Raw genomic sequence first — 15,201 nt, 5'->3', positions numbered from 1 at the left:
TCGAGGGTAAAATGGGTTTTATGAACGAGTTATACACTCTGCTTTTCATTTCGATTGCGAGGAAATTAAACATCAATATTACAAATAAACGATTATTTAATTATGAATGTAAAATTACAACAATATTTAATGTGATGGTTTTTTTATTTTATGCACTAGAGCATAAAATCCTATTTTATGCACCCTACACCCAGCATAAATACGATCTTTAAGAGCCTAAGAAGTGAAAAGAGTATTTTGCCATGACAGTCGGATGCACGCGGCGGCCGCACGGCGTGAGCGCGATGAAATTCGTATTCGAGTAAATGCGCCCTTATGGGTATGAAATTACGAATTAGATTTTAACGGACCACTAAAAATAATTTGAACAAAATAATATTGTACTGGACCAACAGCTTGATATGCAGTTTAACACTTAAGATTTAAAATCAACTCTACGCTGCTTGCAATAACAACTATACAAAGCAAAAATTGCGATGATGGCGGAGCTAATGAATGACCCAAGTCTAGTGATGCGAAGTACGTGAATTTGTAATATAGTCTCACATATCATTGTGAGTTTTTCTATGACAATTTAAACTGTATTGACAAACCATTTAGTAGCAGTAGAGTCCCTTTTGAAAGAAAGTTACTAAAAAAAATTTTTTTTTTATAACCAACTCGTTTCATACTGTCTGAGACCCTTATTCACTTGTATTTATTGTTTTTTTTGTTTGTATTACTTGTTTTAAATTTAAGTTGCTATTTTTAAATTCAACTTAATTACATTTACGTTGTTTTGCAAGCTGTGTTCACTCGTAAGTAGTTGTGCAATTTAGATAAGACCTTCACCAAATTTAATTTACAAGTAGTATGATTTTACGTAATAACTGTAAATGAACCAATAAACAAACAAAAAAAGGAAGGAAAATTACACGGCAGTACTGCCACCTTACCTGTTTCTGCCACCAAGCAGTAACGCTAGCATTACTGTGTTCCGGTTTTGAAGGGTAAGGGTGCTGGTGAAATTACAGGCACATGGGACTTGCCAACTCAGATCTTTGCAATTTAAAGCTCTGAGCGACTGCAACACTTAAGGACAGACTGTCGCTTACCATCAGGCCATCGCTTACGACTTGTTCATCCTGTCACTTGGTATTATAAAAAAATCCATGATATTATACTTGTTCATTCATAAGTGTGGGGTTTTACGCAGTGTTTAAGAAACTTATGTTAAGCTCAATTCACATTGTCGCGGTAAGAACTGGAAACGAAATTGTACATAGCAATGAATTTTTAATTACTTGTTTTTAGCTCGTATGTAATTTATACGTTACATAATTGGCATAAGTTCATTATTCAATGGTTACAAAAATTGGCGTCCGTCCCGTTTCGCGGCAGTGTTAATTGAGCTTTAAGTTTGACAACGGATAAAACCACCAGTGACCCCATGTAAATGTGTAATCGTTCAAACTCATCGAGTATATAACCAGAAATAGAGACGAAATGTCATTTAATTTGTTTGAAAACTATTCTGCCATATCGTTACTGTGACAACTGCGCTCCGATTGGCTAGCCCGAGTTCGAAACAATTGATGGGTGTCGTCAATGGGTGTCGTCAATGGGTGTCGTCAACTGTTTCACTTCAAATCGACCAGTGAGCTATAATGGACGAAAATTGCAAAATAACATATTTAATATTTTATTACCGATGAAATGTGATTCCGTTTGTTTTGTAATTAGATGTTTTGCTGTTTTTCCCATACCACCGAATAGAACAGTACAGCATTGTTAGAGATATTATCTTTATTACAATAAATACAGAATATTTTTTGGAATATACGGAGACGTACCACACAGCTCAGTAGTTGGCCTGTCTATATTTCAGTGCAAACGAGAGTTGATATTTATAGGAGCTGTATCGCTAATGTGTTACCAGGAATATATGGCCCTTATTTCGTCTCTATTTCTAGTTATATACTCAATGTTCAAACTTAACTACCGCTTTTGCGTAAGATTTTTATTCAGACCTAATTATACGCTTATAAGGTTTAAATTAAAATGTTTAAATATTTGAAAACTTACACCAAGGCCCCAGAGGTTAATATAGGTAGAGTAATATTTACTTAAACTTCCAAAGAAGTAATACACATAGAGCGGATATCCCTTTGAAATTCGTAATTATTTAGTATTGTTATTACGTAACTTCCTGAGTGTGGAGGTCCCGGGTTCGCTTCCCAATAGGACCAATTTGAAAAACGAACTTTTATAAATTGGTCCCGGGGGTGTGTAGTCTCATTCTCCTTCCGATATCCGTCCGAAACAATTAATTACAAATAAGTAGTACTCGATTAATTCAAAAAACAATGTCAAGTATGAAGCTTTATTCGCATCATGCATCTTTTAATTTGGTCGAGTGTTACTTGTTTGACAGCCCCATAATGCCCTCGTAACGAAAAAAGCACAACTATGCGTACTTATACAGCATTGTGCCTTTTTTCATTCCGAGGGCAGCATATCGACTCATCCATAGAACAAAGATCTATGTGCAAGAGTATATTTCGTTAGTTCTTCTTCGCTGTGAATGTCAAATCGACTGTTGTTCGATTTTATATTTCCGAAACGAAATAAGATATATAAATTCTCAAAACACTTTTACATAGGCCTTAGTTTGAATAACGAAATTATTCTTGTAACATTTGAGTATGGTTTAAAGCACTCGAAATCATACTCAAGTCCCTGCCATTAGGGTCGTATTTCCAGTGCTTGAAATCATACTCAGATCCTGACTTGAGCATTGAGTAGAGTTCTAGAATACGACCCTAAGGGTCGTATTGCAGCGGGCACTGAAAATCATACTCAAGACCTTGCCATTAGGGTCGTATTTCCAGTGCTTGAAATCATACTCAAGTCTACTCAAATCCTGACTTGAGCATTGAGTGGAATTCTGGAATACGAGCATTAGTCTTTTTTCGCTATACATATAATCACATCGGACTCTGTTCTTCGGATGAGTCGATATGTTTCTACATTAGTTTTGACAATAATGACCCTTTCTACCGACTCTTTAGGTATACGAGAAGTGCACTATAAACTATGTGCGATGAGCCCCGGGTTTACATACAGTACCCTCCCAATTTTCCAGATAGGTACCAGAGCTGGAGGAACGCTCATTCCCCGTTGCGCGTTACACAACTAGCGGTTGCCACCGCTAACTTATTCGTATTACTTATTTGACAGTAAGGTCCGGCGCTCACAGACGGGTAGGCTCGGCAGGGGATCCTTCGGCATCCCTTTATGTAAACGCATATTGACGGCAATTATGCCGCGGTATCCCTAGGTACAACGCGGCATCCTTAACCCTTAATTGGTCGCATGGGGTGTTTCACACCCTAATTGCAGGTTTCTAGGCTCATAATTTTTTTAAATTTGAACTTACAGCGCCTGTCTCCAGGTTAGCTTCGTAAACGCGATTGTACTTTATAATTCATACGTAATCTGCGGTCGTTTGTGTATAGTTGTGCTTGGAGAGCGTGTTCGGGGTGCGTGAAAACCCCCGGGACCGTTTGTGTAGACAAAATTCCGTAACGTTAGTAAATATAGATTTTTAGGTGGACAAAAATATGTTGTAGTGACATTTATAGAACGTACATATTGGCATTTCAAAGATTATGTTGTAATGTGGTGCTTTTTTGTTTTTTTGTTTTGAGGTAGCTGTAAAATTTGACCGTGTAAGAGATTGTGCCGCAATTGAAAGGCAAAGAAGTAGAAGCTATTGATAGGGCTTCTGAACGAAAACAACATCATGAAGTCATTGTGAAGTGACCATAACTGTGCATAAGAACAAAGCGAAACCGAAAACGACGGTATTCGCACTCCACCTCGACCGCTACAAAACACACGAGAGGCTTACAAGTGAAAATCCTGAATCGGCATCTAGAGTAGTCCGGTCGCCTTCATGTAAACAATGCCATATAAGTACTAGAATCAAGGACAGAAAAACCAAGACGGAATGTTCGAATGGTTTAAAGCATACGTGTAATGATCACGTAATTCAGGTCTGCCAAAATTGTGATGAAGAAAATAAGCTTTTACGAATGTTTCGAGTTCTTAGGTTTTCGCGATTGTTACACACAGGAATTGGTTAGTTTGAAAAAGCAAATATACGCAATTTCAATCCGGAAAAATAGTTTCATTTTTACGAATGTTGTTGTTTTCTTATTAAAAATATGATTTATCAGTCAGACAGACATTTATAAGCTAGGAAATAAGTATGTTCAAATACTGTCATTAATAAAGTCTGATTTTGCCTGTATTTTGTATATTAATTCCCGAGTCTAATTTAAGGTGTTGCACAACCCACGCGACCAATTGCGTTACTTTTTTAGCGCAACTAATTAAGGGTTAAGCATACCTAAACGTTCTTAGGTATGCTGAAGCATTCCGTCGCGACATCATGCTCGCGCCTGACCTCTCTTCAGATCAGTCTTGCCGTGCGTGCCTGCCCTTGCCCCGTATATACATACATAATAGCATAATCACAGTCGTCCTTCCGAATCATCCCGAAGCATCCCGAAGACTGCCGAAGCATCCCCAAGGCTGCCTAGACATGCCGGAGGCTGCTTGCTCGGCATCATTAAGCAAACAGCAGCGTTATTTTGTAGCTACGATCATTATCATAGAAATTGCCATTATAATGTCATAATCTCAAGGGTTTACTATTCGTCACCTAAAAATCCCTTGCCGTCCCGTCCCGTCAGTGGGCGCCAAGCCTAACTGTTTTGGACGGATGTCGAACGGAGAAGAAGAATACAGAGTCTGGGTTCTGGACATGTTAATTCCGTTGTTCTGGTACTTACATTACAAGGAATTTTCTAGTTAGACCAGGTAATTGGTGTTATTCTCTGGCACATTACTATTATTAAATTGGATTCACTCAGAAGTAGACGTTTAAGCGAAAATCAGAAAGTATTATTTTGTGTATTTATTATAATCAGAACTTAAGAAAGTTTGCTTTTTTAATATAAGCACACAAGCACGCTTATAAATTTAAGTTGTATGCGTTGCTCAATTCAATGCTCAACAATTTCATTTTTTACAAGTTGTCTAAGTGTCAAGTCCCGCCATCTATGTCTCCTAAATAATTATTCGTCAATGTGAATAATAATGTTATCAATAAAAATAAAACTTGTGTCTGAAAACCTTTACTGGCCTACTCTCGCTTTTCGCTGTTCACACAATGTTGCAAACTTTTTTAGCATAAAGCTTCCATAAGCTTCCATAAGCCCATGCTAAACGTTTTTCTAAACAATTTTGTAAGCTTCAAACAAAAAAACGTTTAAGTGAAAAGTCCTTTTATAAGCACAACATTTTAAAGTTTAAAATTTAAAAGCAGTTTTTTCCATCTCTACTCCCGGTAGAACCAATTTGGGAAACGAATTTTTCTAAATTGGTTCTGATGTAGTTAAACTAGATAGTGCTTCCAAGTTGCTTTGTCCTCAGGACCCAACAGTTTGTATCGTGGGCGCTGGATGGTACGACCAATTTTGGAAGCTAACATTTTAAATATTAATTCTAATGAATACTATGATATTTTACTACCATGAATTTCATTACAGTTTTTTTGTCAAAAAATTCCACTACTTTGTTACAGTTATTAATACAAAAATCGAACTACAAAGGAAAAGTCCTTCTAACTGACATTTTTTTAATAATATCAAGTGACGGGACAAACAAGTCGTGCGTCTGATGGTAAGCTACACGTCTGTCCATAATAGGTGCAATGCCACTCAGAGCTTTAAATCGTAAAGATCTGCGTCTGTCGCCGAGACGTAATTTCACCAGCGCCCTTACCCTTCGAAACCGGAACACAGTAATGCTGACATTACTGATTGGCGGCAGAAATAGGTAAATAACTTATTTGACAGAAGAAAAACCAGCCGGACAGAGAACGAAAGTAGACCCCCAGATCTTTGTTTTTTAAAATTCAGTGTGGGTATTCTGGGTAGAGACCCGGAGTGAATTCCTTTGCTCTATTACTTGGTCCCATAGTTTGAGTTCGAAAGTTATCGGTGTCTAGCACATTACTATTAGTTTTACAGGGCTGAAAACGTAACACAATTCAGTTCGTCCTCGAATTTTGCACGGCCCCGATCGTTATTCACCCTGTAGATGTACGTCTGTAGCTAAAGCGGAGTCTCTACATCGATCCGTTGCATCGCGTCGAGGCATGCTCCTACCATCGTCACCAAGCGATCTATGATGCGGCAAATTGCGGAGAACGTAGTGAGTTTTATCTGTTGTCGGGAATGGACTCCTGTGGATATTATGTGTGTGTCTGTGGCTAAAAAGTTAGAGGTGCAATCCATTCCGGGTGATGATGATAACATCTTATTTCATTCCGATTTCATTTTTAATTATCACCATTTAACGGGATACAAGTGACTGTATAGCACCCTCTAAATTATAACGTAACTAAATTCGAAACGCATTTTTTAGGACACAGACAAAATAGATTTAAAAACAATAACGTGGATAGTAGCAGACGAATTATGATATAATTGTATTTGACATTGTTAAAAAACCGACCTCAAAGTCATTCATCCCCTAGTTTGCCACCCTTAGAAGTGGAATATTTTATTATTAAATGGTACCACTACTGAGGTACCCTCTTTCCAATAATAAAAGAATCATTAAAATCGGTTTACAAAAGCCGGAGTTATCGCGTAACATACATATAAAACAAAATTACAGTCGAATTGAGAACTTCCTCTTTTTTAAAGTCGGTTAAAAAATAGTTGAATTTAGGTATGAACGCAAACTCCTGACGCAATATTAATAGCAATGTTGCATCACGACAATATTGCTCGGGGATCTCGGGCTCTCTCTCTGTATGTAATTTTTTTTCTTTCTGTCAGATTTTTCTAAAGTTATAAATTAAATATCTTTATGAATAAAAACACGTACAAAATATTAGTTTTATTTCGTAAAACAATTATATTATCATTTTCCCAAAGATGTTTCTTTTCTAATTTTGCCGCTTTATTATTGAGCGTCCGATATATTTCTCACTCTGTATCAGGTTTCATAGTAAGGGTCACCCAGTGCAGGCCACTACCAAGATATGTAACGACAAGTTTGCTATACATCGACGACTACCGAACTACATTGGTACAAAGCCCCTGTACCAAGAGACAACTCAATATACATACGTCTTTAAGTGGAAGACCTCGAACGGGTATAAATACGATATTAAAACGATACAAGATGTTTTATGGTAAGAGGTGTGTATAATGTGAGCTCGATAAGGTGATGGGGACAAATAACGATGCATTGCTTATTCTTAATACGAATTGCGTACAATCTGTCGTTTACCTGTACCACGAACTATAACGATAATTATGCGACTATACAAATCTTGTGGTAACTGTATAGTGAGCTAAATAATATAAAATTACTGACTTAATCTAGGTACGTATATTGAACGATATCGTTTTGTTAATGAGTTTCATGGTACAGGGAAGTAAGGACCTTTTGATTGTACAAGCAAGTCAATGGACCTTGTTTATGAATGAATTCTGCTCGCATATTTAAAAGGCGGGGGACCAAAAGATTAACTTCAAATTTTGGCCGATATCAATATATCAATATTTTATAGGAAGAAAATACGTCTTAGTGAGGAATTTTTATTGGAACACTTTATTTGTAGCTTCTGATTAGTAATTTTCATGGACTTTTACGCATTAAATACCTTAAGACGCACGCCATATTGGTGAAATTAATAATTATTTCTTATGGTTTTTTATTATGAAAACTAACGCGGTTATCACACATTATAGTATAAAAATCATTCTAATGACGTCATGAAATTTTACCGTACAGTCAAATACAAAAACATTTTACTTTAATTAGTTCCTCTTCTGATGAAACCAGTATTAGGGTATTTTTTCAGGGCAAAGTATATTCTATTTAGACACATCTTGAGTTGAAGGTCGTGTGAAACTCGTTCAATAAATGAAATACTATTAATATATAAAAAAGACAAAAATATATTAATATCTTTTCAGTAGGTACCAAATTAAAAATTTGATGCGAAATAAGACGCCGCAAAAAATAAGTAGAGTCGTGAAAACTTAGAGCATTTGCCGTCCATCGAAGTGCAAACAGCGCAACGATGACGATAAGAGAGAACTTAACAATAACTTTGACAGATAAGCAAGATAACATTCAACCGCGGTAATAATGTAACCGAGTACGCACGGATACAGCGCTAACTGTCACTTTTTGATAATGTTTTAAACTATATTATAAACGCGTTAAGAACTTTTCGTGCGCTTGGTTATTATTTTTATGCTAATAGCAGTACTACCGCCGTTAGTTGAAAGAGCGCCTGTGACAAAAATCAAAACCGAGAAAACAATGTTTAAAGAAATGAAATTCAAAAATATCAATTTTTCTCTTGCGGTAACTTCATACCTTATCCACCGATGAAAAAAGGAATAATAGTGACAGATCGGCTTTCTTTACTGATCACGGCAGTATACATAACATTTCTGAAAAAACTCAGTTTCAGCTAACAGCGGCAGAGTAGAGCTACCTGTGAATGAGTTTGTCCAGGGAAATTCTGCCACCTCATCTATTTCTGCCACCAAGCAATAAAGTGAACGGTTTTGAAGGACAATTAAGGGTGCTAGTGAAATTACAAACACATGGGACTTGTCAACTTGTGTCTATGTGTGATGGGCACAGTGGCAATACTCCTCAGATCTTTGCGAACAAGCGTGTCGCTTACAACCAGGCGCACGATTTGTTACTTTTGATTTGTTAGTTGTTAGTCACTTGATATCACAAAAAAAAACTGTTATTTCTCAGCCGTGACCATGGGACCTGTCGAAACGTTGCTTTGTTTTTAAAAAACAATTACAAGGGGTTTACATCCGAAAAATTAGTTTCATCTGAAATGTATAGCACTCGCGAAAACCTAAAAAGTCTATTTGTTACTTTTCTTTTTTATTTAGCGACGAGACAAAAAAGTCGTGCGCCTGATGGTAAGCGAGACGCCTGTCTATAGCAGTTGCAGTGCCATTAAGAGCTTTAAATCGCAATGATCTGAGGGTCACTGCCAGTGCGCCCGTCACCCCGAGACATAAGTTGACAAGTCACATGTGCCTGTAATTTCACCAGCACCCTTACCCTTCTAAACTGAAACGCAGTAATGCTAACATTACTGGCTGGCGGCAGAAATAGGTAAAGTGGCAGTACTTTCTTGGACAAACTCTTTCAGAATGAGCTCTACTGCTACAAAATCTACGTTACGCGCAGTTATCTTACATTAACTTATATATATTATATTATGTTTAAATAAATCTAATCTAGAAAATCTGTAGTTGGCTTTAATGACAACTTATAGAATGTATATTTTGATTGTAACATAAACAGATGTTGATTTTCTTTAATAAATAAATACAAGAAGTTTTTATTTGCGTGTAGAAGCTGACTGTAATGTTCGGTATTTTATTTTATTATCTAGTTTGTGAAACTCCAAGTCTTATTGATGATGATGTTACGATAATGATGTTTTTGTATTAATTACCAGTTTTATGACTGTTTGTTTCCCTAGAATAAAAAAAACAAAAAAGATTAAGTACTTAGTGCCATGTAAAAACAGAACTTTGATTACCGACTACGAGACAGAAATATTTTTTGTTTAGTAATCATGTTTGCGATATATCAGGCTCATCATCATCATATCAACAAATTATCTACATGATGTGTTTAAGATTCGCGCATTTAAATTTATACTTATTTTCAGAAACTTGTATGTTGTACTAAGTTTACAATCAACTTTTGTAACAAAAAATTAGTGTTGTAGTCTTATTATTATTACAGATCGATCGTGTGTTAAATTTATTTTTGGCTTCTTGTCTTCGTTATGATACAGAATAACGGTCAGATATTTCGTTGCACCCAGTATTTAAAAATTACACTGATTGATTATATTAAAAGCATTTTAAATTCATACACTGGTGTTTGAAGAAGTCGATATAGAAGGTACGTAGCAAATGCTGGTATTCAAGACATTATATAAAGCGGTGGTGACTCAGAGGGAGAACGGTTGCTTCTCAATACGGTACATGTACCTATGACTTTAATTTGTTAGTTACGTACAATGTTTAGGAGAAACACCTCTCACTATCGGTTAAGGAAAACATTGTGATGAAACCTACAAGTCCAAGGTTCACAACCCGTATAAAATTGCGAAGACGACAAAGAATTAGAGCAGACCTGTGCCCAGTAGTGGGACGTGTGATAGGTCGATGTTTTCTATGATACCAAATAACGGGACGAACAAGTCGTACGCCTGGTAGCAGGCGACACGCTTGCCCATAGCAGTTGTACTAGCACTCAGAGCGTTAACTCGCAAAGATGAGGAGGGCACTGCGCCTGTCACCCTGAGACGTAAGTTGACAAGTCCCTTGTGCCAGTAATTTCACCAGCACCCTTACCCTTCAACGCAATAATGCTGACATTACTGCTGAACGGCAGAAATAGGTAAGGTGGCATACTTCCATGGACGAACTCTTTTACAAGGAGCTCTACTGCTACTTTAACATGATACGATCATTCGAAAAGGACAAAAAAAATGCATATTGTTTCAAAATAATCAAAACACACAAATGAGGTCACTAACTCCTGAGCTTGGTATAATATGTGTTGCTGCAGTCTGTATTAATCTAATTCATCATTATAAAATGCTAAGTCACATAATAATTATAAAATTTTGTTACTTTGACTCTGCTTTGACTATGTACATGTGCGTGCGTGTGTCGTTGCGTGTGCGCGTGCGCGTGTGTGCGTGTGATGAAACACTAAACATTCGTTAGAAATTTTTAAATAGCACGATTGGTTTACTTTTATAGTTGTCTTTTTAAGTAAATTACAGCAACCGATTTATTAAAATTAATCTGTTTTTTGTAATAGATTATTCTGAGTGATGATGATAGAATATGATCGTGATGATGTGATAAAAAACCTTACCTTGCCTATCAGAATGGATGATGAACACACGAATATACAATGTTAAATGGGACTTGCCAACTACTGGTTTACAGAGAATAATATAGTAACGTGATTTTTATATCAATAGCATTTTTGTGTACTGTGCGTCAGGGACCACACGAGATAGGCGTTTATAGGCGTACCGGTGGTAGCAAAATTTAACACAAATAGGAATGCAGTTATGGTAGAATAAATAAATAAATTTACAATTCGTTGTTATATTTTTCCTTTACTGAAAAATGTACCTTCTACCTTACCAGTACGCTTTTTGTGTACAATTTTGCAGGTTCCGCAACGCCTATAAACGCCTAACTCTTATGGTTCTTGATACAAAGTTCACATGCTAATATGCTAATAATGGTTTCGTAATTTATTTTCCGTGCTTTGTCCACAACTTTCAGAATATATTATTATTAAGAATTAACTATTAGTGTAGTAGCACTAAGTATGATAATTCAGGCTTATTTTTCATTTCTTAAGTATCTGTAGTAAGCAGTATATTTGTAATCCAATGTAGATAGTACGCAGCTTATGTTGCTAGCATGTTGTCTGTTGAAAATCTACTTTTTTTACACAAATTACATGTCTGGACATCATGTTATTTGGACATATTTTACGTTATTATTCTGAATATAAATTATTATTATTATTTATTCTAGCAAATTTAAGGATAATATTAAATTGTAAAGCAAGTCCCAAAACTGAACAGCACAAAGGCAAAAGTTATTAGTCCCACAAGGTTAGAAGCGATGTAGATGAACGGATTGCTAATTTGGACGATTCTGACCATCTCCAGGTTTAATTTTTGATTCCTCTATTTCCAGTTTATCTACATCGGTGTTACCTTGAGCTTCTGGGACCTCAGGGGCTGTAGACGCCTGGGGATCTGACGCAGTGGTGGCCTGGGACTCACCCTTGGAATCTTGTGAGGATTCATCCTCTGTCGTCTGGCCGTCACCTGCTCCAGATTTCTTATCTTCATCCTGGACAAAAAATAAATATCTTACATTTCAAATTCAAAAACTATTTACTTTACTGCTTAGGTCTAAACCACAGTTTCCCAAAGTGGTCCCTACCGCCCCCAGTGGGCGTTGAGGGACCTCGGAAGCAATTGAGGGGCGTTGTTGCTCTCCAAGGAGTGCTATCGCTGTTGGAAAAAAAAACTGAATCATCTATGTAAACCACACTACAAATATAATTTATTTTTTCCATGTGGTTTTTTTGTTAAGTTAATATAATAATTCGCGTTTTAAATTATTTTTAATAGTAGTGAGTGTTTAAATTTTTTTGTCTTGCCTAAGTGGGCCAAAAAAGTTTGGGAACCCATGGTCTAAACCATCGCAACATTGCATTTAAAGACTACAACATAATATTCTTATCATAATATTAGCCACATTTCCATCTAGTTCAACTTTATTTTATTAGACGAATACAAACAATCGACATCCAAAATAGACTAACAGATTAATTTACTTAAAACTACATTTGAACCAGAGTGCCATCCAGGAGCGTGTAAGTACAGCACGTTTAGACAACAGACAAACAAGTTGGTATAAATATATCAAAGAAAAGAAAATACAAAAAAGAAAAAAAAATTATGTTTATGGTTTAATCTAACTACTTGAGGATACCTAAGACAGACTTTTTAAATATGTGACACTTAGAATTAAATGTATCTAATTATTTGTAGACCATAATAAGGTCATTCTCATTATATGTGCGACACTTTCTTGTTCAACTATTCCACTTTCTTGTATCATCGTAAAGTAAGTTTTTTTTTAAATATTGTAAACGATTAATATGAACAAATATCAATTCACAAAGAGTGAACCATAGTATCTTACTCTTTCTTCTCGGGGGATTTTGCTTAACAAATGAGAAGTATTAGAATAAATATGGCAGTGAAAGATATTGTGAATTTTGTTCCAATGAATTCTGTGCGGAACAGTGCAATGAAATACACATTGAAATGCAGTGAGTAACCATAGTTGAAATTATGTATACATTTATGTTTTTATGTAAGTAAGTACCAACATTAAAGTAATTAAAAACACAAAAACTTATACATTGCCAATTCTACGCTCCTCAAGCCTTGATTTCTATGGGCGTTACTTGTCATTGCCAATAGAAAATGACCCTTATGGCTTTCGCATAAGTGATACATTTCCGTGTTTGGACGACTTACACTAGCATATAGATAATATACAGCTGTGTACATACAAGAGCGCGTCTGTGTGCGTGATAGAGAAGGTTCCATACAAACTCATAGGCAAAATCAATTTATTCGCTTATAAAAAATAGTAATGCAAATGGTGTGGATAAATTAAAAATGTACATATTTGCGCTTCACAAGGCTTCCGACATGAAAAATAAGCTTGGTACAGTGGCAAAGAGGTCAACAATAAATGCCCGAGAAAAGATACTAATGCTTTATTTACATCGCCCGCTCTCTTCGTAGCGAGCGAAACGAGGCGCGAACACGCCACTCAGTGGAAACACGACGCAAAAACCATAATATTAAATTAAATAATCGCAACAAACCAAATATCAAGGTCATGCGGATTTCGTATCAATGTCGTATAATATCGTGCACACTAGTACAAAGGCCCTGCAGCCCAATGCAAAGGGGCGGGGGTGGCAAAAATATGCGAAATCACCAAATATATCCCATTGGATTCAGTTTCAGTAACTGATCAAGATAGCATTCACAGTTTTTGTGGCGAAAAGTTGACTTATAACACAACCCTCCGTGGCGTAATTCCCGCGTTTAGCGGGAAGCAAACGTTCTGTCAGCCATGTTGAGACGCAGGCAAACATTAGTGATATAACACGGAAATAACACCACTTCACAACTAAAAATGTCCTCAAACGATGCACACTAACGTAAGGAAATATATTACAACTAAATATTTCACAATAATACCTGATTGTCACTGATTTTTGCTTTATCGGTATCACCCGACATTTTTCCTATGAAGAAATTGAAAGCGAATTCCAAAGCGTCTTCAAACACCGGACAACATAAATGCGTGCTCCATAGTATAGAAAAAAAAGTTGCGTTTTGTTGTGCCGGTATTATAGGTTACCATACACTACTAAAAATAAATATTCTTTGCAGACATTTTCATCATTTACATGTACACATACATTTACATGTACAATTTTTAAATATTTACTAGCAAAATACAGAAAAACTCTTTTGCATTTATTTTACAAAATTTTATTTTATAACATCGTAGCAATCGTACACAGTGCATACACGATACGATGCGTTGCAAGTTCCTGCAACACACAAATTTTGTCAGAATTTCCTAACCAATTATTATTTCACAATTTATTTTATAAAAAATGTTTAAAAATAGTGGAAATTTAAGGGATAATTGGACGTAGTTAAACAAAAGTGATTCAATTCACATCCACTCACGTTCGAAATATGGCAGTTTGAAGTTTATATGTGTTTCTTACTCTTGCTTTTATCTTCAAAACTTATAATGTCATGTATCTCCAAAGATATTTATTGATGTTTATATGTTGGATTTTTTGCTGATCTAAGAGGTTAGACTTTAGGAATCATTTGGTACATATAACTCATTATTATTTGATAATTTTGTGGATTGGATCCTGCTTAACTACGTCCAATTATTCATTAAAATTCCACAGTATAAAGTTTAGAAGTTTTAGAAAAAAGTAAATCCAAAACACTTTGGACTTGGGACCATATCACGAGTGACTTAGGGTCGTACTCTAGAACTCTACTCAATGCTCAAGTCAGGATTTGAGTATAGTTTAAAGCACTCGAAATCATACTCAAGTCCCCGCCATTAGAGTCGTATTTCCATCTCACTTGCTTTATGACTGATTTAGATTAATATAGTGATTGTGACGAATTTTATGAGCATAGTCTGATTAATCGTTTTTTTATTCACACATAAAAGTTATAAAAACGAAATATCAAAAACATAGAAAATGGTTTTAATGTTTTCATCATCAGCGCCCAGTTACACGACGAGAAAATCTTCGCACGGCCGCCACGCGGCGATCGTCCAGTTACCACGTCTTCATATACATTAATGGCGAATCTGAATTCTGTTTACTAGGCAACAATATTTAAATTCATTTGAATAATACACCCACGCGGTCGCCGCGCGGCCGCAGCATTTAAGT

At 36.0% G+C, this 15,201-nt stretch overlaps 1 protein-coding gene across 4 annotated transcripts in view; it reads right to left on the bottom strand.

Moving 5' to 3' along the window:
- The window catches only part of LOC113230219 (protein DEK), a 40,405-nt gene extending 26,354 nt beyond the window's left edge, over positions 1-14,051 (bottom strand). For 3 of the 4 annotated variants that reach the window (XR_003310475.1, XM_026464044.1, XM_026464052.1), the window contains exons 1-2: positions 13,961-14,051; positions 11,882-12,020 (exon numbers count right to left, since the gene is read on the bottom strand). Coding sequence is in view for 3 of the 4 variants with exons in the window: in XM_026464044.1 (XP_026319829.1) it covers positions 11,882-12,020; positions 13,961-14,002 (181 nt within the window). In the remaining variant the exon portion in view is untranslated. The remainder of the gene's footprint in view (positions 1-11,881; positions 12,021-13,960) is intronic. The other variant, XM_026464066.1, reaches the window with a different exon arrangement.
- Between the last annotated feature and the right edge of the window lie 1,150 nt (positions 14,052-15,201).

Source organism: Hyposmocoma kahamanoa, unplaced genomic scaffold (assembly GCF_003589595.1).
Source record: "Hyposmocoma kahamanoa isolate Upper Pololo Valley unplaced genomic scaffold, ASM358959v1 101, whole genome shotgun sequence".
NCBI lineage: Eukaryota > Metazoa > Arthropoda > Insecta > Lepidoptera > Cosmopterigidae > Hyposmocoma > Hyposmocoma kahamanoa.
This window is presented reverse-complemented; position numbering and strand designations above follow the sequence as displayed.